The sequence below is a fragment of the Silene latifolia genome, chromosome 6 (genome assembly GCF_048544455.1).
Source record: "Silene latifolia isolate original U9 population chromosome 6, ASM4854445v1, whole genome shotgun sequence".
NCBI classification, from domain to species: domain Eukaryota; kingdom Viridiplantae; phylum Streptophyta; class Magnoliopsida; order Caryophyllales; family Caryophyllaceae; genus Silene; species Silene latifolia.
In genome coordinates this window covers 30,174,829-30,201,452 of record NC_133531.1, presented here as the reverse complement: position 1 = coordinate 30,201,452, position 26,624 = coordinate 30,174,829, and the positions used below count along the sequence as shown (strand labels likewise).

At 36.1% G+C, this 26,624-nt stretch overlaps 2 protein-coding genes across 3 annotated transcripts; both read left to right on the top strand.

Moving 5' to 3' along the window:
* Positions 1-2,913: 2,913 nt before the first annotated feature.
* On the top strand, positions 2,914-8,519 carry LOC141586642 (NAC domain-containing protein 101-like). 2 transcript variants are annotated; one of them, XM_074407938.1, is made up of 4 exons: positions 2,914-3,592; positions 5,597-5,827; positions 7,283-7,697; positions 7,773-8,519. In XM_074407938.1, the coding sequence occupies exons 1-3, from the start codon at positions 3,104-3,106 to the stop codon at positions 7,394-7,396; spliced, it is 834 nt and encodes a 277-aa protein (XP_074264039.1). In that variant the 5' UTR covers positions 2,914-3,103; the 3' UTR covers positions 7,397-7,697; positions 7,773-8,519. The 2 variants fall into 2 exon arrangements, with proteins under 2 accessions (XP_074264039.1, XP_074264040.1); XM_074407939.1 differs by having other exon boundaries at positions 2,928-3,592; positions 7,283-7,691; positions 7,773-8,330.
* A 12,644-nt stretch (positions 8,520-21,163) lies between these two features.
* Positions 21,164-23,510, top strand: LOC141658687 (WUSCHEL-related homeobox 4-like). The gene is made up of 3 exons (XM_074465568.1): positions 21,164-21,463; positions 21,801-22,100; positions 22,966-23,510. Exons 1-3 carry the CDS (start codon positions 21,206-21,208, stop codon positions 23,119-23,121), a joined length of 714 nt encoding a protein of 237 aa, XP_074321669.1. The 5' UTR covers positions 21,164-21,205; the 3' UTR covers positions 23,122-23,510.
* Positions 23,511-26,624: the final 3,114 nt, after the last annotated feature.

Sequence of the window (26,624 nt, the reverse complement as noted above, 5' to 3'; positions counted from 1 at the left end):
GAGATGGAGAGTTTTGAGATGGAATGAGGGAGAGCTGGAAAGGAAAGAAAGTTTGTGCTTGATTTTGCTTGGACTGGGAAGGAGGAGGGTTGCTCTAATTGATAGAGTGAGGGTTAGAGTGACTCTCTATTTGTTTTTGTTCAAATTGAGAGTACAGGGGGAGGGGAATTTGGTTTTAGGGAGGGAGAGTTATGGTGGTTGTAGAGTTTTGACAACTGTTTTAACTTTTGAATATGCGACCTAGGTGGTTAAATGGTAGATAAGAAACAACTAGAGTTAAGCGGCGAAAGAGAGCGTTGGTGTTAATTGTGTTTTCTCTTGTTCAAAACGCTTGTATGTGATTTATCTCATGTGATTCGCCACCTTGTAAGATGGAGATGGAATGACTTTAAAAAGTGTTTCAAGCCTATTACTAAGATAAAAAAAACTTGGAAGTTTACATATTTTAATCTATCATTTTGTGAGTAAAATGTTACCTTTTTCTTTTACTGTACTCTCATGAAACTCTTCTTAAAACTTTTCTGATTATTGTCGTGCTCTACTAAAATTTCATTAGGAAAGACCAAGATGTAACTAAAAGTGGAGATGAGCTGGATGTCGCACTAAAGAAGATTTTTCAGCTGTCAAACCAAGTAAGTTTGATGTATGATCGTTGATAGAGAGTTTCTAATCTTAGTGACAATATACACCTTTAGATTAGGTTTTATAGAAAGACAAATATACTTGGCAAATTTGTGAACTTTTTACGAAACAAAGTCAGGAGCTCAGGTAGTTCTTCCTTCTTTGCTAAGTTCAATCTGAAACTACAGTATAGATGCATTGAACTTTCTTATTAGTAAAGCTTTATTCTCTTTGTTTTTGTGTTTAGCTCATATCATTGGCCGGGTTAGAGAGGAAATAGAATTAAAAATATTGTTCACTAGCAATTTTCTTTAAATTTAATCCCTTTCATGTGAGCTCGATTGGTTTAATGTCATGCTACTTGTTTCTGGGAAGCTTCATTGATTGGAAGTTAATACGTCATAGGTTCTCAGTGTCCATGTGCCCCAGTAATCATTTGAATTAGGGGAAACCTTTACAGCTAAGAAATACGAAAAAACAGTTAGTAGATAGAGTTCTTGTCGCAAACTTGCAGGTTATGGAGTTTGATATTCAGCCACTTGACTATTTGATTTCAATCCACCATAAACTGCGAATATGCGCGCCAGATGTTGATTGTTGCTATTTATTCATGTACAGGATGGCAGCTTCGATGCAAGATATCGTGTTACTCAAACGATTGAATAATCACTCTCAATCTTATAGAGAATGTCGCTTGTGAGATTGTAGTTATTATTTTATTACATTACATTTTTTTTGGTTGGCTCTTTGTAGCTGCGCAAGTTTATAACACTTCAGTTTTTCGTGAATGTGTCAGCGGTCGGTAAAACCTTGTAGATTCTACGTTCTGGCCAGAGAAATTGAATTTTGTTAGGCATTTTGATGCTTTAGTACTCCGGATATTAGTACTCCGTATTATTTTGTAAGGTATTTCAAATAAGTTTTTGGGACTGCTTTGGGCTGATTACGGACCACCAAACCGTTTTATTCCAGCGGCGACCCGACCTGGCTTGGGCTCGGGTTTGGGGTTGGGTTTGAGCTCAGGTAGAGCACCTGCGGTGCGGGCCTTGGCCCACTTTTACCTTTTTGGTCCTGTGTGTATATAAACTGTCGAAGTTCGTTCTGTTTTGTGTGTAATAGTCGGTCAACCTAACTGTTAATGGGAGAGAGTCTTGCCCCCGCTATTTCGGTTTGAAGGTTGTGTTTTAGGAGCACTAGAACACACATCATCTACACACTCTTCTCCTTTCTTCTTCCTCTCTATAACAACATGATTTCTGGGTAAAGTTTTGATTCCGTTCCAGAAGCTCTTGGTCTCGAGTGGGCGAGTCTAAGCGTTATAGTGTTAATCCTTGGAAAACTACCGGCAACTGCTGATCGTTAGTGGGAGAGAGTTTTGCTCCCACTATTTCAGTTTGAAGGTTGTGTTTTAGGAGCACGTTTTGGCTCCTATAATAACACAAAAAGTACTTCATCAGAAAGCATGTTAGCCAACTCTGAAGCAGAAATTAAAGAGAGAACTAGCCGACACCGACAATTAAGTGACGTAAGTAAAGAACTATGTGACATTTGATTATTTCAAAATTGGTTGTTATTATAAGCCAACAAATCAAATCATCTGTTAATAATATTACCCGCCCAAACTTATGGTCATGCCAAGACAGGGTTAGGCATGTCGTAACTCGGTCCGTCTGGCCCTATAAAATCGATTCGGGTTTCACCAACCAACATCCGACGTATGATGATGTCTAAGCCCAAACAATTGAATATATGAAGTCTTTTTTCCATTAAACTGTAAATTGGAGTTAAGGAAACCGGTCGCGTGCTTCCCTACCTCAAACGAGACTTTCTAACAACTAAAAGCTCGTTTTCTTTGATCAAGTTTCATTGTCTACTTCATCTCTTTTGCCCCTCATCATTTTTGTTCTGGTAATGTTGTTTTTGGAATACTATCATCAAACTTTATGTTTAGTAGGGCAATGTGGATTTAGAGGGTTAGCATGAGGCAAACACCCTCTCTAAAAATGAAAATTTTCAAATCTCTAGTTACAACTTTTGATATTTTCCTAACTTACCTTATTGCAATTTGTATACCTTTTATTGGACCAAACATTAATAAAAAAACTAATATTGAGTTCTCCCCCAAAAAAAAAAAAAAAAAAAATTCAAACATCGCTTTTTAAAGACCCACCATCAGGGAAAAAAGTTTTGATTTTTGATTTTCTTGATTTGGGTTATAAACTTTTTTTTTTTTTTTTTTTTTTTTTAATAAACTAAAATAAAATAAAACGTTTACTAGTACACCACTACTACACCCACAAAGAAAGCTTCACCATCACGCTACAATTAGATCATCCCACCTATAAAACCTCCCTTTTACCCTCTTTCCCCTTTCCTTTGGCTGCTCACCCTTCACCATAAACCCATTAAACCCTCAATAAACCCTCCAAACAAAAACCCCCCAATTTTTTTCCACACAAATTCGCAATTCACAATCCGATGAATGGGAGACCCTAAAGCGACGTCGTCTTCACCACAGCCACCATCATCATCCTCAACATTACCCCCAGGTTGCCGATTTTACCCTTCAGAGGAGCAACTAATCTCCTACTACCTCCACCACAAGAACAACAACCCTCCTTGTACCAATGTACGTTACGACACGATACGCGATATCAATTTGTACGATTATAACCCCTTTGATATGCCGGAAATTACTTGTTTTCGGTTTGGGTATCGGGGGCAGAGGCGTCATTGGTACTGCTATACTGCTGCGGTTGGTGGTGATGGGGATGAGCGGGAGAGGAGGCGGGCTGGGTTCGGGTTTTGGAAGCGGAAAGGGAGGGTTAGGGATGTGATGGGTTGTAATGGTGGCAAGGGTATTTTGGGAAGAAGGAAATGTTTTATTTTTTATATGGAGAAGTATAAGGGTAGGAAATTTGTTAGAACTGATTGGTTGATGTATGAGTATGCTCTTCTTGATAATCTTAAGGTACCAACCCAATTGCTTGTTTCAATCTTTTTAGGTTTTTTTAATTGTATTTTTCTATAATTGAATTGTTAATGTTAGTTGTGTTCGCTGTTTTGTTGCTTAATTGTTGTTTGATTCCGGCTTTTGGAAGTGCCCTTTAAAGGATATATAAGCAGATTGTGATTTAGAAGTTGAAGTTGATTATATTATAGAACAATCTCTTTTGTAAGACGGTTTTACATCAATATTGTGCATAACGAATCCCAATTACATAGAACATGACCCATAGGAGTTATAAAGTAGTTATTAGAAGGATGCGTTTTAAAATATAGGATTGTGATTTGATTATAGAAAGTGGTTAGTTATTTTGGGACAACCCAAATTGGGAGTGGCATTGTATTGGATTTGTTTCCCATTAAGGACATATTTGGAGAAAGCATTGTGCAAAACATTAATAGGATTTGTATTGAGGAATATTGATTTTGTGGTGGAATTTGGTTTTGTTTATCGAAAGATTGGCTTTATTATAAGAGGTATAAACCGTAAAGGTTGTCGCTTATACACCTTGAGTCTTGGTGTTCCATATGGGAGAGGTTAAAATGTTGTCTTGTTGGATGTGGGGCATGGGTCAGTTGGCTACGATATGGTGATATCAAAGTGTACTCAAACCATTCTTTTGGATTTAGGAGATGAAAATTATGGACTAATTAAGTTGTTTATCGGTGTGTCTGGATTTCATGTGCTTAATTTGATGAGTAGGGAGTGGAACTATAGTACTAAAGGTGCTTGTTTGGCTTGCTGTGATATATGCTCAATACAGTCAGTTATCATAGTCAAAATGCTTATATACAGCCATACAGGTGATATGTGAGTGGGAGCATATCTTGCATTTATGGTTTTAGTGTACATAACCTTGTAATCTTGGGTATGAAAGTGCGATAAACAAAGGAAAATGTAGATGCTTAACAAAAGAAGAAGCATACGAATTAAATGGAAAGAGACTAAGTGTCAAGATCCCAAAATGAGATTAAGAACACCGGGATTGATATGAGTCATGTATGACCAGACCCTTGGTTGTGCTCGGACTTGGTTTGGGCCCCTAGACAACCTTGTCTCTGTCAAAGGCATGAACCTCAGCACGTAGTTAAGGTATGAACAATGGGGTTAAGATACTTTCTGACTCAAAGAAATCCCAAGTAAACGGGAGTCAAAAGTTGAAATTTTTGACTTCTTGGATCAATAATACATACTTATTCCTTATCCACAGTATATAGAAATACTAATATCCCTAGGTTAATGTGAACTTATCCTAATGACCTAATCTATAATTTAGTAAAATAACATCCCCAATCCCAAATTATCTGGAATGAATATGAATATATCTTGCATTGTCCTTGTAGTAGGATTTGCATTGCCTAGTCTGTATAAGAGCTTGTGGCACATAAAAAATCCCCAGACCACACTTTGCTTGATGCCTAAACTTTAGTTTAATCTAATGAGTTCAAATTGTTCATTTGTCGATCGTTTCATCCAGTAAGCACGCTTTTCCTGCTGATACAGAATAAGGGGAGCCTGGCCTAACCATTTGTTGCCAGCATCACCAGTATTCAATCTCTCCCTAGAGTTTTTTACAGTCACCAAGGGGAGGCTACTGGTGGTGGTATTTCCACCAGCTCTCATCTTTTGCATAAACTTGATTTAGTTATTTTGATCAAAAGTAAATAAGCTTTACGACCAAGGCCTTGTTTGAATAGAGTGACTTGGAGGAAATGGAGTAGAGGGAGCCATTTTCCCTCCTCCAAGGCAAAACAATATCCCTCCAACATAGGAGAGATTTGAGAAGATTGTGTCCAAACACACCTACTCCATTCTCCCTCCCTTTCCTTTCCCTGCCCCCTTTTTTCTTTCCCTCCAAAGTTGTATCCAAACACAGCCTAAGTTTACTTTCCCATTACTGCCACTTTCCACTTGCTTTTTACAGTTGTGCTGTTGAAATTTGAATGTTATATTGGACAATCATTGCAGGCTTCTTTCGTTGTCTGCCGAGTTTTTGTTAAATCACGGCATCGAAATAGCATTTCAGAACATGCTTTAAGCTCATGTGGTGAGGAGAGTGTTGCCACTGTACGTCATATAGGTATTCAGCATGATGGCAGTGCTCTCCATCTCGTGGATGAAGAAAAACATGACTATGCTAATGAGACGACTGTTGGTGGAGCAACAGGACTGATTGGGGAGATGCAGCCGAACAATTTGGTGATTTCCCTTGTCCTTATTGCAATTTCTTCTCCTTACTGCTTTTCATGGGTCATGTCTTTTTATTAAGGTAATTCGCAGGGCTGATTTTTGGATGATTGTCTTGTTCTTTTTGGCCTTTTAATATACACGTAACTAATAGGCTATCTGTATCTAGGTTCGTAAGCATGAACTAGAACTTAAAACGAAAGGCTCTTCATGAATGCTGGTCACAATTGAGGATTGTAATGCACTTTTTACCCTAGCCGTAGGATGCACATTTCTCAAGTTATAGGTACATCTTGTTCCACCACCATCCCAAGAAAAAGATCCCCGTTGAGATAGACACTGACTTTGAATTTGCAACGGAGTTACAATAACCTGTGTTTTTTGTCTTAAGATTTAACTTGAGGCTGGCAGGGATGCTACTGAGAGCGTTTTGGGTTGTGTGATAGTGAGAATAAGTAAAAGCACTGTCTGCGATGGGAGAAGGTGGGCAACTTAAAGTGGCTGTGTGGATAGTTATGTTGTACATGATTATGTAATCTGGTAGGTGAATGCCAAATAGTGTTAATGCAGTCATCTTGGAGATATTGGAGCAGTGTGATCATAAAATAAAATTTGTTGATATCCTTTTGCTTTAAATTATAAATCGTGTCACCAAGGTCACAAATTTGTTAGTTGTTCTGGATCCTTTTTCCTTATGGCATTTGCTAATAGAGTTAGGTAGCTCTCTTGTCTGAGATTTTTTTTACATTTACCTTTAAGCTCCCAATCCTACTCCTTCTTCCCTCTCAAATTTCATTTCAAGCCTGATGTCTCCATTGGTAAAGGTTCTCCCATTGTTGTATCGAACATTTGGGGTGATTGGAGACTTGGAGTTATGTGATGTGTCTGAAGTTTCATGATATATTCTCAGTGTTTATAAGGTATTGGAAGTACTAGGAGTCTAGGAGTGAGACTTTTGGAGATCTAGTTAGGCGTAAATCGTGTAATTGTGGACCCTGTGGCTCTTGTGACTTATGGTGAAACTATCTTGTAAGGAATTATTTCCATAACGGAGTTATACAGTGGGTAGAATTAAGCACCTTGAGTTTCTTTGGTTCCCCAGGCCTCTCTTTCATTTGTGCATTACCTAGAGGATAAAGCCTTCTTTGGCGGAGTCGCTACTTCTAAACCTTGCCTGTTTCATATGCACACACATTGACAAACATGTGTCTCCAAGGTAATAAGTTAATTCCTGCTCGCATCATCGTCATTTTGGTGAAGGATTTTAAAGAACTTTTGACATTAGTATGGCAACAACATCTTCCTTGCATCCTCAATTGCTAATATAGAATACCAAAAACCATGTAAATTGAAACACCAAATTCAGGAAGGAGTCTACCTCTGCGACTGATATTTAATAAGCCTAGGTTGGTAAGAATCAGAATTTTATTATAAACATTTCATATTATTCTGTTATGTCAACAACAGGTAACCTCACTTGGGCTTGCTGGCAGCACTAATTTGTTGGTTGATTCAGTTACTGCTGAGCAATTAGTATCCATCCTAGAAGGAGACTTTCTAGAACTGGACGATCTTATTTGAAGATGTTTATAGCTAAACTATTCAAGATGAAACAAAATTAGCTTGTCCGCTTTGTAATATAGTGGAAATACCCCGAAAGTCTGAAACAAGTGGTTCTCACGTAAACATGCTGCAACGTCAACAACAAAAGCAGGTTTTTGCGTAGAACCTGCATTGGTGGACTTCTTCATGGCGTGGCTAAATGAAATGCTGTAAATAACCGTAGAGTTTGCCGGTATTGTGTGAAAGTGTATTTAAGAAACATGGAAGGTATCATCTAAATTAGAAGAGTGTGATGTCGGGATTCTCTTACTTGGTAAAGGTAATCTGTGTTTATGGTGAATAATCTTTCCCCTTCTTCCTTGCCTTGCAACTCATCTTTCTAATAAATGTGCAGATTTTCATCAGCAACTGCTCATCTACTCCCAAGCGTGTCATCGTAATTCATTACACAACATTATTGTGTAAGGGTGAAGTGTTTGGAGGCAAGACTGAATTGGAATGCTTTCTGGCTTCCCCAATTTTTATATGGCTTTTCTTACGGAGTATGTTATTCAACTGCTCGTCCTTTTAGCTATGTTTATTGATCTTGATGGTTCTGTTTCTCTCAGCTAGCTATTTATTTCCGTCTTGACAAATTCACATTAGGGGCACTTGTTGTTTGTCTTAGGTTTGGTTTTGGGATGGACCACCTTGTGTGCTCGTCCGTTTGTATTCTGAATGGTCCTTACGACGTGTGAGGTTGGCAGAACTTACTTGCTACAGGAGAACTGATAGTTTCTAAAATTTAGAGGCTAAAGGATGTTATTATGATTCGGGACGCTGTCTCTTGAAATGTCCTATAACTCCAATTAGAGCCAATGCATCTATATATCGAGTCTCCAACCGTTTTCTCTCCTTGATGTGTTGACTTTTTTTTAACCACCCTTTCATCACAATGCTATAAATCTATAAATGACTTTCTAACTCGTTCTATAAAGTAAAATTTGGGATGTGAAAGTTGGTCAACCTTTATTGATTCTCCTTTAGAGTAATCGAGAGTTGTATATTGTTTGTGACTAGATTTCATCTCATCTTTTATAGAATTATGCAAGTCTTATCATTATACGTTGTTTGAATGTCATACTTGGTTTTGCTGCGTTCATTGTAAGCCATTCAAGGATTGAAATGGGCAATGCCAAGCCTCCGAGGGTGGCATAACCCAGGAACGGCTAGAAGTCCCCATCAATGGCTTGTTCTCCGTTATGCTGTGAAATACTAGATTCCTCGATGTCTATTTCATATACTCTCTACATCCTAATTACTCCATATGTTTTACCTTTTTTTATTTATTCTGTGAGGAGTATTATTTTAATCAAAGGGAAACGGATGACTGAGACGGAGGGAGGGAGGGAGTATTTCACGAGAGCTTGAGTTTGTGTTTCTGGCAAACATATATGGTATTAAAATGCAAGCTTGTCGTTCTGTAATGCCACAACTTAAAAATGATAAGAGGCATTAGAAGATGTAGGTGAAACTTGCACACTGAAACAAGTCTCGCGGTAGAGCTATCGTCTGGTTACAATTCACTTGGAGAGTAAGATTGAGAGTCATCAGGAGTGATCTATTGTGATTCTTTAGTAACTCCATTTAATTTCCATCCTTGGGAGATTATTATTATGCATCCTCTTAACTGTTCCACTCAATTTTGCTATGGACCCTAAGCCATTCGGATGTAAACCTCTACCATCCAAATTCGCCCTCTCTTCTAATATCTCTCAAATTGCATACACACACACACACACACTCAATAGTTGAAGCAATAGCACAGGTTAAAGGATTTTCATCCCTTCTTTCTAACTGGGGAAGCGAGTTGTCAGATGTATCGCATCTAGGCGGATGCAGCTTGGTGCAAGGAACATAGGGCGTGCTGTTAGGCTGTTAGCTGGATAAAACACAAGACTTGTTTCTCTTAGATATAAATCAACTTTATGTTTCTAATTTCCTGGCCCCCTGAGTAGCCAGGAACACGGTCGTAGGCTGTCAGCATGAATGCGGTATGGGTGATTGAAGTTGGTACTGAAGCCAACACTCTCTGGTTTAGTAAGAAGTGATAGCCATTTGAAGGGCGGTATATTGAGGGTGATGGTGTTCTAGGTGTGACAGTCTACTGTAGGTTATGGTGGGAGGGTAAGGTGGTTGGAAGCTGGAAGAGAAAAATAGGAAGGGAGATGTCTAATAATAAAAACTCTAAGCTAGAGTGCTTAAATTCTTTTAACGATTGGATTATGCTTGGTGGACTCATAGTTACAAACGTGATAAATCAAGTAATACCGTATTATTAACATTACTAATTAATAATACGAAGTACAAATAAGCATTGTTGTCGGAATCCTGATTCGACGATTTTACGATCTAAAGACGCTTGATCGATTCCAGATCTTACGATTCTATTATAATTGTAAAATCTTACGATCCTATTTGTTTGAAAATTTCAAGGGGTAAGATTATAATACGATCCTATGATCGGGTTTTACGAAAAAAGAGTAAATATATATTTTATATAATAACATTGTAAAATCCGAATCTTGTATAGGTTGTAGAAACATATTCATAACAATGACACCAAAATTATTATTATTAATCACAATAATTTATGAATAAATATTTATAAATATGTATTTTGATCTTCAATTTTATGTTTTTACCACATAAAAACTATATTTAGCTAGTTTGTAAAATTTTATGATCCTACAATTCGATTCTACCGATTCGATTCTACCTATTCCATCGATCGAAAGTAGAATCCCGATCCCGACAACATTGCTAATAACTAATAAGCTACATGACCAAATTAGGATGAAACTTACTTGTCTACCGTTTAGGGTCTCTTATTTACTCGCACCTAAACGGTTTAATAATGATTTTATTTATATTAATATTTCAAACTATGTTCGGACCAAGGCTTGGTATTTTTTTTTTGCTGTTGTAATAATGAAATCTCCCCATTAACGGAATCCTTAATTGCTTGAATTGGGACCGTTAAGACGATCATTAAGTAGAAGATAAATTCGGGACCTTGAAAAATTAGAGAAGGCTCAAACTCATATCATGCATTGATGACTTGATGGAAGTAGGACTGTAAATGATCTGAGCTGGCTTGTAGAGTCCTCGAAATCAGTTCGGTCAAAGTTCGGCTTGAAATCGGTCAAAGGTGATTCCAGGCCGATTTCGAGCAGAGGTGGACCAAATCCAAGCCGCTTTCGAGCTTAGTAGAGATCGAATTGGAAATTCTTTTATGGTATTATTATTATTATTATTATTATTATTATTATTATTATTATTATTATTATTATTATTATAGCATTTCACAGTTGTTTTTGTTCTTAATAAAATGTTATTTTAACATTTATAATTTATTTTTATGATAATTGATAAGTACTTTATATTTGCATTTTTCTTAAAATATATTTATATTTAATTTGATTTAAAAGTAAAAAATAGTAAATAAAGTAATAATTTAATCGAGCTCGAGTCAAGTACGAGCTTTAATTTTTTAAGCTTGGAAAATTCCGAGCCGATTCCGAGCTCGAGCTCAAGTTTCCGAGCCGATTCCAAATCCATCGGAGCTCGAGCTCAAATCGGCTCGGTTATTAGATGGAACATTTGTTGCTTTAGAAACAAGTTAATTGGCAAGGGACTTTGTTATATTCAGTAGTTTTCAGTTTTTTTTCCAACCATTTTTCAAACCTCATTATGGAAGTCTTCGTTAGGAGTCTATGTGACGATGTCGGATTGAGCTTTTACCTTCGTCGCTTCCAGTCGACTACTCTCATCTCATCATTGATAGGCGATTCTCCCTAAGCCATTGCTTGTCAGGTTGCGTTAAAGATTTTCAAATGTTATGAGTAGCAAAGCCCTCATCGCAATCAATCATAATCCAAATAACTGTTCGTTCATCATGAATGTTTCATATTTTTAATGTTTAATTACTCTAAGACGACATCCACTATATAATCCACTTGAATCGCAAGCAACAAAATTAGTCATAATACTGGATTAATTATTCGTCTATTTAAGTCGAGTGTATGTGTCCTAAAACTATATAGGCCTATAGCCCATATAGCCTACCCCCTCCCTTCGCCCCTGCCAGTGTAGTATTCTATCTGAGAGCCATTAGGCTACAAAAGTCTATACATTTGAGACGGATAGTAACATAACTCAGTTGAACACCATGCCATGGTTTTAAATCTCGGTATCGGTCGTAATCGTGGTATCGGTATAATCGGTCCTTAATCGGTCGTCACGGACGGATCGCGGAGAATCTCGGTGATTTCTCGGGCGATATCTCGTATCGGTAGAGTGAAAATCCGATACAACTCGACCGAGATTTTGAACCCTATGCCCTCGACGAGTAATAGAAATTATACTATTGTGTTCATTGTAACGGAGATAAACGACAAAGTAACGTATTAGGATGCCGCAGCCGTTAGGTTGCGGACCACCAACTAGTACTTACAAACGTGATAAATCAAGTAATAGTGTATTGTTAACATTCCCTATCTACTAAATCACAAAATCTCATTATAGACGGCATATATCCGTTCTATCACTAAAGACGGGTCAAATACGACACCACATTCCTAATAGGACAAGTAACAAGTGGGATGGTGGGGGCAAAAAATGTCACAACTTTCAAGCTATTTGACCCGTCTATAACAAGACTAGCTGCTACTAAATCCTTTATCTACTAAAAGGGAAAAAGATCATCTCCACTACTTTTTGGTCCATTTTGTAACACCCCGTATTTTATAATAATATTTTATTATAAAAGTATTTTATTAAATTGATTATTTTGGAGTTTAATAATATATTTTGAATATTTATATTTATCGTCTTCGTTCTTTATTTTATTATTTCTCGTTTTAATCTACTTTTGATTGATTAAAATGTCTGTGGACGATTTTACTATTTTAATTTAATAACTACTTTTCTATTATAAGGCCTTTTGTGTTTTAATATGGTTCAATCCGATTTATAATCAGATAACCCATTATATGAACTAATGGACTCAAAGCCCACTTGTTAACCTTCTTATGATCTTATATAAATACAAAACCCTAAACAAGCTAGCAAGCTGCTCTTTCTTTTTCTACGTACTCCTTCCACTAGACCTGGCAAAAGCAACCCGACCCGAAAAAGCTGACCCGAGACGCGAAGTGACCGAACTACATCACCCGAATTTGCCCTGAAAACCCGAATTGACCCGTCCCGACCCGAACATGACCCGAACTGGCCTGACCCGAAAATGACCTGATCCGAAACCACCAAACCCGAAAATGACCCGACAAAATATAACTCTAATTGCACCGAAAACACTAATGACAATTTCTCTATTATTTATTGACCCGAAAATGACCCGACCCGAAACAACCTGACCCGCTTGACCCGGAACGGACCCGACAACAAACCCAAAACTGACCCGAAACCCGAAATGACCCGTCCCGACCCGAGTTAACCCGAAATCAATGAGAAACCCGAACTGCCCGACCCGAATTGACCCGACCCGTTGACCTATTTTGCCAAGTCTACCTTCCGCAGTTCCGCACGCCATTCCTCCTTTCTTCCTCTTTTGTTCTCTTTTTTACCTTTGACTCCATTGTTGAATATCTTTCTTTCTTCTAAACTCATACATAAAATATATTTTCACAATCCTTGCTCTTATCTTTACAACATATTTATCTCCAAATATTTTTATGAGAATTATTTGTATGGACCTTTAGACCTACCTTTATGGTCTCTTATTTTAATGGGTAAAGAAGAAGAAGGACTTTCATGGCGTTTTCAAGGGTTTCGATTTGTGCCTTTCTTTAATGTCGATTTTGGAGACATTGACACATGTTGGAGACAAGGCTTTATTAGTCGTTTTCTTTATGGAGGTTTTCATTAATTGCTAAAAAGGTAACTAGGTGTTTTCTTTTAATTGTGTTTATGTCAATTGATGTAATTAATATGATTTAATGATTGTCTTGTATGATTGGTACCTGTTGGATTGTTTATTATCATGTTAATTATGTTTTCGCATGTTTGTATATGTTTTGTGCATTAATTATATATCATACGTCGCTTATGCATTAAATTATGGGTGTCATGAGCGTAATTAGAGTTTACGAATGAACTCTAATGGCGGCGCGATAGGCGGCCAAGAGTGCTCTCTAAAGTTATAGCTAAAGCTAGTATAACCTTGATGATGATTCAAGTGTTATAGTTAAAGTCAATACAACTTTGGGTAGTTACTCTAGTTATGGCTGAAACATGTATAACCTTGGAAATATGAATCCAGGTTATAGTTGAATCTACTATAACATTGGATACGAGTTAAGGTTATAGCTGATACTATCGTAACCCTGAGATTTATGGCTCAAGGTTATAGTTGGAACTAGTATAACTTTGAGTTACGTGTCAAAGTTATGGTTGAGGTAAGTGTAACTTCAAGTTATATATACTGAAGTTATAGTAGAGGTTACTATAACCTGCATTCAGAGTTCATGTTATGGTTAATGTTACTATAACATTGATAGTTAATACTTGTTTTACATGTTTCGTGGTGTGCAGTTATATTATATAGTGAAGAATATAGTGAATATGAGGGAGTATAAGACTATAAACTATTAAATCTTTTATTGATAGTATTATTATTTGAGAATGACTCGATTCATACTATATATAAACAAAACTATAAATGGTTTTGATTACTTTCATAGAAAAAATAATTGAGAGAATTTATAAATTGGTCATTAGCTTTGTGGTATAAAAAATGTTTTTTAAAAAAAAAATCAGCACATTATTCAATTCTCTTGGATTAATTTTCAATTTTAATTTATTTTTTGCTCGAAACAAAATAAAATAGCTAGAAAAATGAACAATTAATGAGATAACACTATTATTTTACAGCTTAATTTTTTTCCTCATATCAAAATATAATGACGCGAAATATGAATAATTAATGAGGTGTTAATTTAGCATGATTAAGTAATATAAAAATAAAAACTCTATAAATACCACACATCATTGCACGAGATCTAAACTAGTTTGATTAATAATACGAAGTACTAATAAAGTAATAAGCTACATGATCAAATTAGGATGAAACTTAATGGTGTACCGTTTAGGGTCTCTTATTTACTCGCACCTAAACGGTTTAGTAATGAGTTTATTTATATTTATCTTTCAAACTATGTTCGGACCAAGGCTTGGTATTTTTTTTTTCCTGTTGTAAGAATGAAATCTCGCTATTAACGGAATCGTTAATTGCTTGAATTGGGACCGTTAGGACGATCATTAAGTAGAAGATAAATTCGGACCCTCGAAAAGAAATAGAGAGGACTCAAACTCATAACATGCATTGATCGATGCCTTTTGATGGAACTAGGGCTATAAATGATGTGAGCCGGCTTGTAGAACTTTCGGAATCAACCTGGCTCGAAATCGGTTAAAAATGATTCCAAGCCGATCCCAAGCTCAATAGGGATGAATCGGAAACTCATTTTATGTTTTATTATTATTATTTTATTATTATATAATTTTGTATTTTACAATTGTTTTTGTTCTTAATAAAATGTTATTTTAGCATTTATGATTATATTTTAATTATGATTGATAAGTACTTTATATTTGCATTTTTCTTAAAATATATTTATATTTAATTTGATTTAAAATTAAAAAATAGTAAAGAAAGTAATAATTTAATCGAGCTCGAGTCAAGTACGAGCTTTAATTTTTTAAGCTTGGAAAATTCCGAGCCGATTCCGAGCTCGAGCTCAAGTTTCCGAGCCGATTCCAAATCCATCGGAGCTCGAGCTCAAATCGGCTCGGTTATTAGATGGAACATTTGTTGCTTTAGAAACAAGTTAATTGGCAAGGGACTTTGTTATATTCAGTAGTTTTCAGTTTTTTTCCAACCATTTTTCAAACCTCATTATGGAAGTCTTCGTTAGGAGTCTGTGACGATGCCATTTGGAAAACAAAGCAAGATGGTCTGGTCGGATTGGGCTTTTAACCTTCGTCGCTTCCAGTCGACTACTCTGATCTCATCATTGATAGGTGATTCTCCCTAAGCCATTGCTTGTCAGGTTGCGTTAAAGATTTTCAAATGTTATGAGTAGCAAAGCCGTCATCGCAATCAATCATAATCCAAATATCTGTTCGTTCATCATGAATGTTTCATATTTTTAATGTTTAATTACTCTAAGACGACATCCACTATATATTCCACTTGAATCGCAAGCAACTAAATTAGTCATAATACTGGATTAAATTATTCGTCTATTTAAGATTTAAAGATATCCTGTCTTAAACTTAAACGGATCAAGTATCACACATAAACAATAAAAAATGTATTGAGATTAGCAGAAGGTTTATTCCATCTATACACGTGAGGTGTTATTTAATTTATTCTATCTTTAAGATGGATATATTTATCTTAATAACTAATTATTGTAAAAACAATAACTAATTACCGACTTACCTTACACAAGAATTTGTGAATTATAATCCATTACAATCTTGATAATCATTACTGCTAAACAACACACAAGGGGGCTGCTAACTTATTACCACTCTATTATCACAAACCGTGTAGTTTAACCATTCTGGGTCTGAAGAAACCCAATTTGATTAAGCTAGTGTTGATGATGACTTAAGACAAATTAATCTCATTATTATTTAATTGTGTGCCTCTTAAGTTTAACCATGTAGCATGAAGCTCCAATAGTCAATTCAAAGTTATCAAGAATGTCATCATGAAGATCAAAGATGAAGATTATCATTAATGCTAAAGTCATGTGTTGTAAGGTGATCGTTTAACACGAATTTAAGTTTAGGTGCAAAAACAAAGATTGAGTCAAGATTAATTAAGGCTCGCTTTGAAAGAAATATTTCGAAAATATTTGAATCTTTGTTAAAATGCTTTCAATGTTCACAAATGTTTTCTGGAAATATTTTGAAGTCTTTTAAAGAAAACTGAGCTTTCAATGACTTGCTAAGAAGTTTGCTTGCACAATAAGACACCTATTATAAATGAGTTGTTTGCTTTTACATTTATGGAAATGTTTATGGTTCCCATACAACCATTTATGCTTGTTTCTTGTTGAAAAACTCAGCCTATTTTTGTGTGTGTGCACAATCTGATTTCTTGCAAACTTAGGCACTGATTTCTTGAGGAAGAATACTCGGTTTCTTGGTAAAGAATTCGGATGGCTTGAGAATGTTACTCAAGCAAACTAATAATTACAATATTTTAATCACTTGTGCTTATGAGTGTAAGATATTTTAATGTAAAGTATACTACTTGAACATTATAAATAGCTTGCTTAATTCATTTTTACAAGTGTGCAACAAACGAGTTTTAAACTGAAAAAGACTTAAGCTTTCAATCGAGTAAATTAACTTTGCAAAACTGTTTATCATTTCAAAATCTTTAAATCTTTTGCAAGTTTGTTTATTTATCTTTTGAGTCTTTTACTTGAGTTTGTTGTTGCACCTAGTCGTTTTAGTCGTGTTCAAGGATCCCGTGTTTTGTACTTAAACTTTATCTCCTCCGTTCAATTGAGTGAACAACATTGAGATAAGAGGTCTTGTAACAAACGGGTAGAACCAAAAAGTCTTAGGATAGAGTTATCCTTAAGCATAAAGTCTTCGAAGCGGAGTAGCTTTTGAGCATGAAGTCTTTCGGCGGAGTAGCCCAAAGCAAAAGTCTTATTGCGGAGTAGCTTTAAGCAAGGAGTCTTTCGGCGGAGTAGCCCAAAGCAAAAGTCTTGGAAGCGGAGTAGTTTTTAAGCATTAGCAACCGGAGTAGGTTGGGGAGTTGTTTTATTATTCGGGGTGGTCTTAGTTTGTATGAGTTTACTTCTGAGACGTTTAATAAAATAGCGCGGACGTAGGTCGTGGAGTAGTGACCGAACCAGTTTTTAAAAATATCGTTAATCGTGTCTATTTCATTTTATTTCCGCTCCACACTCTACTCACGTTTTTATCTACATCATCAACTGTTGAGTACACTGTAACTTCTGCTTGCTGAATCGTTGTTGAATACTTCTAACTCTGTAGTTCTAAGTATCGACTCCTCTTTTCATCTAAGCATTGTTTAAAGTGTTTAAGAGTTTTAAAAGAAGCTTTCATTAAGTTTAAAATTTTAAATAGACACTTAATTCACCCCCTCCCCCTCTTAGGTGCCCTCGTCCGTGACTCTTCAGGGTCCCTTTATCTGTTGTTCATGCATGCCATATCACACTCACCATGAGAAAATAATGATCTATGTTTAATAAATGTCATTAAAATAATAAGAGAAGATTGGCAGCTAGCAATGAAGGAGGCACTAATTGAGACAAATTGCAAAAGCGCCAAACAATATTAAATTGGTTAATTAATGCATGGTGGTTCATGGTTGTCGCCAAAGTCAATACGTAAACAAAAAAGCTTAACATGGATTACACTGTTTTTGGAAAATGGGACTACCAACATTTTCCATACAAGACGAAATATCGTTGGACATATTGCCTTTCAGGTGGATTTGGTCTGTCCATTTTCGACTATTTAATTTATATTCCACCCCAATTGAATTGGTTTTCTATAAAATCCTTGTAAGGTGTATGCCGCTATGCCGCATTGCCGCAGCCGTACAATAGTTTAAATAACACAAGGAGGTGTGTATCTTCTTAATTCTCCGTATATAATAACTTTAAATCGAGTTTAGATTCTTTTCATTTGCTAAAAAAAAATGAAAACACCATTTTCTAAACCAATTTTATATTTTTTCTTATTTTATGATTTTTCCATTTATTTTTCGTGATGAAAGTTTTGAACCATTAGGTTGTGACAAAATGGAATCTGTTTCGTTAAAAGAAATGGACTATCCATTTCTTTAAGAAAATGGAGGAAATTTGAATTGTTTTAAATTAGTGGCTTATCTAGGATATTAAGGCACTGGGTCATATTATAAATAATTCAAGAACCGCCCGTAGAAATAGAGGGGTCTTAGTGAAAATGAGGTTTTAAATGTCATACACTACTTGTCTACTTGCATCTTACTCCGTCACTAAGACCTTATTATAGGTTGCATACACTCCCCACTCTTTCCCTTCAATTTTTGTATTCAAACAAGGTGTAAGACAAGTTGCTAAACCTCTATTAAATTCGCAACAAATTACCAAACTCTATCTTTATAAGTTAGAGGAGGACAAAGGATATTAGGTTGCATATTTTTTTTCATTTTTTGACTGTTCTCTCGATAAATGAAGAAAGACTGATTCTTGTTCTCCTAGTTTAGGAGATCTAATTGAACAAACCACTTTTACTGTTCTAAAGCTCTCAATTAGATTAGTAGCTGATCGAGTAGGTGATAGACGACCAACGTTATTGACGCGGCCACGAGCTTTTCGAGTGAGGTGCCTCGGGACAAATCTTTCACTTACGGAGAAGCGAAACCCTGTGACCAGATCGTCCTGAAGACGGGTACCCGGAGCATTGGAGTGATCCAATTGCGGGAAAGGTAATAAGACAACAAAAACTTGTAGGATTTCGAGATACAACGTAAGTTATTATATGAGTAAATTATACTTGATGAACTAAATTGAGAATTTTTGAAACATCATTATTAGCTATATCAGTTAGCTTGCCATTATGTTTACTTAGAGTGTATTTATTAATAAAATTTGTTTATCAATATCTTTATTAATTATTAGTTAAAATGTAAGATATTGTGGTAGTGATGTACGGAGGACAACTCTAGAATTCATCATGAAATGGAATTCTTTATTATATGCTTTCCTGAATTTCACTATTAACTAATACATTTTAAAACGGAAATAAATAACTTTTTACTGGGACGGAGTGAGTATTAATTAAGACTATGTGGTATTGATGTACAACTCTCAAATTCATGATGAGATGAAATTCCTTACTGTATGCTTTCCTGAATTTCACTATCTATCCGTATCTAGAAAAGCAAAATGGATTGGAGGAATTAACTTTGTTATTATTTTCATCACACATTCCCTCTAACTTTAGTGAACACATAATAATAATAAAGGTAATAATTCCCAAGCATTGGCACCGAAAAGCAAACACTAAATATAATGATGAAAGCAAGAAAAACACGACCTAATACCCTTTATACTCCCCCACCACATTTTTGATTAGACTCCTCAACTCACACGCTCATTTACCATCTTATTTCCTTCATTACTACTTTAATTTCATCATAAGTTTAGTCAAGATTTTCGAGATTTTCAACTTTTCGGTACCTAATATTAATAATCCGGATTTTAGTTCGGTGGAATAAAATAAAGAGTTCAAATTTATTTCAGACATTTCAATTTTCACTCATTCTGTAAATAATCTTGTAAAATCCTCTCCAAAATAAGAAATGTTGTCAAACGGAATTGAGAGAGAAACAAAATAGAGAGAATCAATATCCGATTAGTTAATGTTGTACGTAGTTGTAGTTTAAATGTCTCATATTAGAATACTTCTTTTGTCTGATAAAGATTTTCATAACACTATTGTCTATTAAGTATTAAAATGCACCGCAACTTAAAAGAGTCAAGTTTGTATATTTATTTCTCCGTACTAGTAATTTTGGAAAAAAAATAGTATATTCGTGCCAATGATAGGCCATTAGGCCCTAAGCAATCATGATAACCATTAATTAGCTACGAGTAACAAATACTTGTATTTGATACGAATAAGTTGTTAAATCAACTAAAAAAGGATTATTTTTCACTTGTCTCCTCTCTTCTAGGGTACAACAATTATTGTGTGGGATTTAAATGACCGAAAATAATTAGGTTGGTGTACATATTGGAGATAATATATATATATATATGTTTATATTACCTAGATATACTAATTATTCTTGTAAGAAATAATAGCCATCTAATTTATAATCAGTGATGAAGCCAGAGTTTAAACTCAATGACGATAAGAAATCTTAGCAGAAATTAACATGTAATGCATAAGAAAAACTCGAAAATCGTTGGAAAATACACGGATTAAATCCTAATATAATAATGAGTGAATGAAGCTCTATATCATATCTAGTCTCCATTTCTAAGGAGTTAATCAAGATGTGTGTATGTCTATTGTCTACTCCCTAAGTCCCTAATAACTAACTAATCTACTTCCGTTAATTAGGTAAAACTATAATCACTAAGTTCACATATTAATTGATAACAAAACTCACTTTTTACATAATTTTCCCTCCTTTTCCAAATTCAATTGTCTTTGGGAAGGAAATCATAATTTAACTGAACTTATGTGTATTTTTCTCAATTGTTTTAAGGTTTTCAAGTTATATTTTTATTTTTTGATATCAATACTTAAATTTAACCGTCCTATATTGTAAATTTTACAACTTATAAATTATAACGCCAGTTATTTAGCAGCTGATGATGGTATAGTCTATGAACTTATGTGTCTATTGTCTACTCTTATTACTACCTAACTAATCTACTTCCATAATTAGGTAAAACTAAAACCACTAAGTTCACTCACTAATTGATAATTACAAAACTCACTTTTTACATAAGTTTCCCTCCTTTTCCAAATTCAATTCTTTTTGGTAAGGAAATCATAAGTCAACCTTACCTCATCATTTGGTCTTGGTGCAACCAAGCACCACCTCATTTCCCACTTTCTTTTTTCTCTTCACTTTATTATTGTCATCATCAATTTTCTTCCATTCCCTTTTCTTTTTGCTACATTTAGCCTACTTTTTATTTACCTATCAATCATCACACATATATATCCCCCTTATAATTACCACCTAATTTTATCAATGTAATTTTCTTGTACATGTCCATGGCTAGCAGAAGTAGCATGAAGGTGCACCCGTTTGCACGTGGGTTTTGGGATAATAATAATAATAATCAACAAGCATATGATCCCCCATCTCTTTCACTTGGGTGCAAGCGGTTTCGTCCGCTTGCTCCCAAGCTTGACAATGTCAGTGTCAGTAATTCATTTGATCTTAAGAGCTTCATTAAGCCTGAGACCGGTTTGCCAAAGCTTGTTCCTTGCTCTGATCAGAAGAAAGACTCAGCTCCTCTCCAGGTATGTTTTCATATGGTTTCTGTTGTTTTAGGGGAATTCGAACCCAGCTTAAGAGTATCACCGCTTATAATTTTATTGGTTAACCTAGTTGACATATTCGATCATACAAAAAATATACCACCAGGTATCATGTACAACTGGTTGTATAGTCTACTAGCTTAAGCTGTTGGTGGTATAGTCGAATTCTTTTCCAAAGGAATTTGTAGCCAATATATTTTGTACGAGTTGGTACGTGCATTATCCAAGCTTGATCGGATAATTGAGAAGTGATCATACTTACAATATTTGAAAACCCGTCAGTGTTAAAATCGATATGACTCTTATTGATACACAACAGGTAGAAACACACGGAGGAGGGACGCGATGGAACCCGGCACAAGAGCAAATAAGCATCCTAGAGAGGTTGTACAAAGGAGGAATGCGTACACCAAATGCGCAACAAATAGAACAGATAACAGAACAACTAGCAAAGTATGGCAAAATTGAAGGCAAAAATGTGTTCTATTGGTTCCAAAATCATAAAGCTCGTGAACGTCAAAAGTTGAAGCGTAATGTCCTTGGTTTAAGTCATAGTCCTAGGACACATAATGCTTCTTCTTCTCTTGATGCCTCTATTTTCTTGACTTTGGATTCAAGGGTATGACTATGCACCTCATTTTCTTGACTTTAAATTCTAATGTTATTTGGTGACCCGTCACATCCATCCTATATATCTATGCATACAAAAGTTTTTTAATAAGAAAATTTACGCGAAATAAAGTAAATAGGGGTTATCTCAATTTCCGAGTAAATTTGTACGGAGTATGTTTTTAAGCAATCTATTTTGAGAAATCACTTATTATAAAAATATTGATGGCCAAGAGTGAGTACCACGTCTTAAACCCTAACCTTCAATAATTCCTATTATAGGGCCGGGTTATTAGAAAATCTTCTCGCAAGACCATAGTTTTTTAATTAATATTATGTACTCGATTATTTTTTTCCTAAACATTCAACATGGTACACATACATATAATAAAAGGCACTGTGATAATCAAGACCTTTATGATAGTACAGTGTAGGATCTAATGGACTTATAATACAAAAAATATGCTTAAAAGACGACCAAAGTAAGGAAAAAATAATGGTATTTAGCAATAATATTAACGTACTAAAAAGACTTTCAAAAGTGTATCATACATACTATGAAACTTTGTAGTGATCTAATCATATTAAACTACATTATCTATTTTTTTTTTTGCTATTATTTATATTGTCTGCATTAAGAGATTAAATATAATACCGGTTTAATTGTGAATTATCATAATAAAACATCGAAGATGTTCTTACAGACCGGTTTAATTGTAAATCATCAAATATATGATTATAATCTACTGTAGATACTAGTTAGGCACCATTAAAAGCATATTATGTATGAATTATGTCATATAGATGTATATATTCATGTTTCGTAAACCTTTAGCGTTAGTCTAACGATTGTCAAAATGTTCATTATAAACTAGGTTGAAATTGATGAGGAACAAGAGACGAGTCCATGCAAAAGGAAGATCCGAGAGTGGACATTTGAATTTGCACAAGACAATAACATGAAGAAAAACAACAATGATTTGGGTGACCAAACCCTAGAGCTCTTCCCATTGCACCCCGAAGGTAGATGAAATGATCAAGGGAATTGAGATAAAGCTGTAGTTATCAATAATAATAATAATAATGCTTTAATCAAGCTAGCTAGCGTAGTTGATCTCATGCAAGACCGTTGTATTGTGAAACAGATCCACATCATCTTATTTGCCAATGGGAGACAGATTTGTTTCATACAACGGTCTTAAATGAGAACTGGTGTAATTTATCTAGTAGTCGTTAATTCACATAGCTAGCGTACGATAAAGTCAGTAATTAATCATGGGGAATTGCTTTTCTTTCTTCTTTTCCATTTCCTTCATAGGAAAAGAAGAAAGACAAGATGTCTTTCATTGTAATAGTATGTATGTAGTTATTCTTCTTCTAAGCTTCTTTTATTTTAAATGTCATATTTCTTTCTAAGCTTCTCAGAGTGCTAAGCAACTGTCATAATCCCTTTTACTCTTTGTTGTTAATAGTGGTGGGGATGATGTTTTTGACCATAAGAAGTTTTGAATTGCTGAATCAAAGCTTTAAGGTTAAAAGCCATATCTGAAATATGCTAAAGAACATTCAAGTCCACTCTTGTTTTTCCTCTTCTTCAGTGCATCTACATTCATCCCTTTCCTTTCTTTACCTTTAGAGCCTTAGGCTAATTAAAACTAAGAATAGTAGTGCTAGGGTATCACCACCTGATATCGACTCACATTTCCTTCCTTCAGTAGAGTCTACATTATTTGAAATAAACTACTCCCTCCGTTTTGTATATATATCCTTTTTCCAATAAAAGACTATACTAGTTGTATTACAACTGCTGTTTATAATTCGAGCTCTGTACAAAAAATTTCGAGTTTTGTTTTAAAAAACTTGAGTGTGTGTTTGACCTTACTTTTCAAAGTGTTTTTGCACATAAAAACACTTTTTGGCCAAACATACCATAAATTTAAAAGCTAATAATAGATTCTCAAAAGCTCAAATATCATGTTTTTGCCCATAAAAATAGAAGCATCAATTTGATGTTTCTGTTTCTTGAAAACTACTTTTGAAAAATTAAGCTTAAAAAATAGAAATTCATTTTAAGTAAACTAGGCCAAACATGCTCTGAGTTATACTGTAAAATTTCTGAACTAACACATTTCAACATAAAAAAATAAATTTTTAAAAGTTAAGAAAAATTACACGTAAACATAAGCTCGGATAAAGGTATAATGGTTGTATAATGCTCATTATATAACTGGAGGTATAGTAGTATTTATGACAATTCCAAGACTATACAATTGAATGTATAATGCTATTGTACACCCAAAGTTATTTTAGTCTTTTTTCAAATATACTTTTGAAACAAAAAAATGGGTAACGTAATCTAATTTTCAATCCAATTCCCCTTCCTCCTCTTGACTGCTTCCATATTTTTCTAACTCCTCTTCATCTTCCTCCCTCATCCAGTTAATGAATCATCTTCTCGCTTAAATTATTATAATTGGTTGACTGTGCGGAACAAATCATATGACGTGACTCGTGAGCATCATCTTGAAGTAATTTTAAAATTTCTAATGCATGAAAATAGTTGAAGCTCGTATTATTTTTACATTAGCTCGTATTCTTATGTTCTCGTATTTTAAAGCTCGTATTATTTTTACATTACCTTGTATTCTTATCTTAATAGCTCGTATTTTTACGTTCGTGATCCTTTTAAACTCGTATTCTGTTTACATTAGCTCGTATTCTTATTTTAATAGCTCGTATTCTTATGTGCTCGTATTTTTAACTCGTATTCTTTTAATAATTGTTCGTATGATTAATGTAGAAATTTACCTCAAAGTATTGTTAGATGCATTTTTCCTTCTTCATGATGATGATGTAAATTGCTTCTTGTTCACCGAAATATTATTAGATGCTGATGGGGCATATTCTGCACCCTCTGACCAAGTCAACATATTGAGCAAGGTCAAAGATATCCACAACAAGTCAACGACTTAGACAGCCTAACCGACGCAGCCTGTCGGCCTGTCTCTTGTACCTCGGCTAGGTCAACTAGCCAGCCGGGGCACATATCCGCGTACTCATATCCAAGACCCCTCGGCGGCGAGTCATCAAGGGCCCGCCGGCCTGCCATCGGTCCGTCAGCCGAGGGTACATCAGTCTTTCCACCTGCTAGCCACTTGGCCACTTGGCCACTACGTGACAAAAGGGGAAAGTCTATAAATACTCCTCAACCCTCATTGAGGAAAGGATCCACGATTTAACCTAAGAATCACTATTCATCTGGTAATATCTTCCTTATCTCTCTACAATACGTACTTCGCCAAGTAACCACAACTTACCTCTCTAAGTTACTGACTTGAGCGTCGGAGTGAGTTCGCTCGGTCCCAAGCCGAGCCCTCAGTTTGTTCACTGTTTCAGGAGACCGAAAGGAGAAGCCTACCAAAGACGTCATTCTACAAGCACGGGTGGTAACAAATAACTGCTCTGGAATTACACCCGGAACAATTGGCGCCGTCTGTGGGGAAGATACTAGAAGCTAGTCACATTCATTCCCAAACAAAAAACAAAAACCCACCCAAAAAGCTAAGAAGATGTCGAAACAACAAGAGGTATTCGTGACTGACGAAACCGAATTCTACCATGAGGATACCGTCCACATTGCGGTGTTCATGACCCTCCACCAAGCCTAATAATTCAGCCGGAGTACGGGATGCCAATAATACCAGATACGCCGCTGCCCGCCGACCAGGTCACCATCATGGGACATGTGGTCGAGGCAGCAAAACTGAAGCTACTCCTGGACTTAATTAGTAGTGCGCCGGCTCACTCGTCACACCGACAAGAGCGGCGGAACCCGTCCCAGGAGACCGGGGCCCATAATGTGACTCAAGAGACTTGAACGGAGCACCTTTGGAAGAAGTCGGCCCTGTCAAGACGCGGGGAGCCCAGAGCGCTAGTGGCGGACCTAAGTCCTTCCCGCACTCACGGGAGGACGGCGTCGCCCGCAAAGACCAACGAGGCATTCCCCGGAGGAGTGAAGAAGTCCGACTTACCCGAGTCGGAGAAGAAGCCCGACTCACCGAGTCGGGAAGAAGCCCGACTCACCAGAGTCGGGGAAGAAGCCCGACTCGCCAGAGTCGGAGAAGAAGCCCTTCCCGCCACGGGGAGAGGAGCCGGACTAGGGGTGCGAGGAGTCGATCGCCGCGTGTCGTTCGACACGTGGTCAGACAGCCCCTCAGCACCTACGTCTTAGAGACCCCGGTGCCGACTAAGCTAAAGCTGCCACCCATAGCATACAAAGGAGAAGGCGACCCAACCGACCACGTTGAGGCTTACGAGTCTCACATGTCGGTATGGGAGAAACTCGACGAGGTTTGGTGCCGAGTCTTCCCAACGACACTGCATGGGATGGCACAAAGTTGGTACAAGGGGCTACCCGACGGGTCGGTATACTGTTACGCCGACCTAAAGGACACATTCCTAGCCCAGTAGTCTTGCAACAAGAGGAGGGCCGTTGAGACCTCGGACCTCGTGACTATCAGACAGGAGGGAGGCG

Bases quoted from the DNA above. Each gene is read 5' to 3' on its own strand.
- LOC141586642 (XM_074407938.1), top strand. From the start codon at position 3,104: ATGGGAGACCCTAAAGCGACGTCGTCTTCACCACAGCCACCATCATCA. The intron at 3,593-5,596 runs GTACCAACCCAA...CAATCATTGCAG, and splicing joins CTCTTCTTGATAATCTTAAG to GCTTCTTTCGTTGTCTGCCG. The intron at 5,828-7,282 runs GTGATTTCCCTT...TGTCAACAACAG, and splicing joins AGATGCAGCCGAACAATTTG to GTAACCTCACTTGGGCTTGC.
- LOC141658687 (XM_074465568.1), top strand. From the start codon at position 21,206: ATGTCCATGGCTAGCAGAAGTAGCATGAAGGTGCACCCGTTTGCACGT. The intron at 21,464-21,800 runs GTATGTTTTCAT...GATACACAACAG, and splicing joins AAGACTCAGCTCCTCTCCAG to GTAGAAACACACGGAGGAGG. The intron at 22,101-22,965 runs GTATGACTATGC...ATTATAAACTAG, and splicing joins TCTTGACTTTGGATTCAAGG to GTTGAAATTGATGAGGAACA.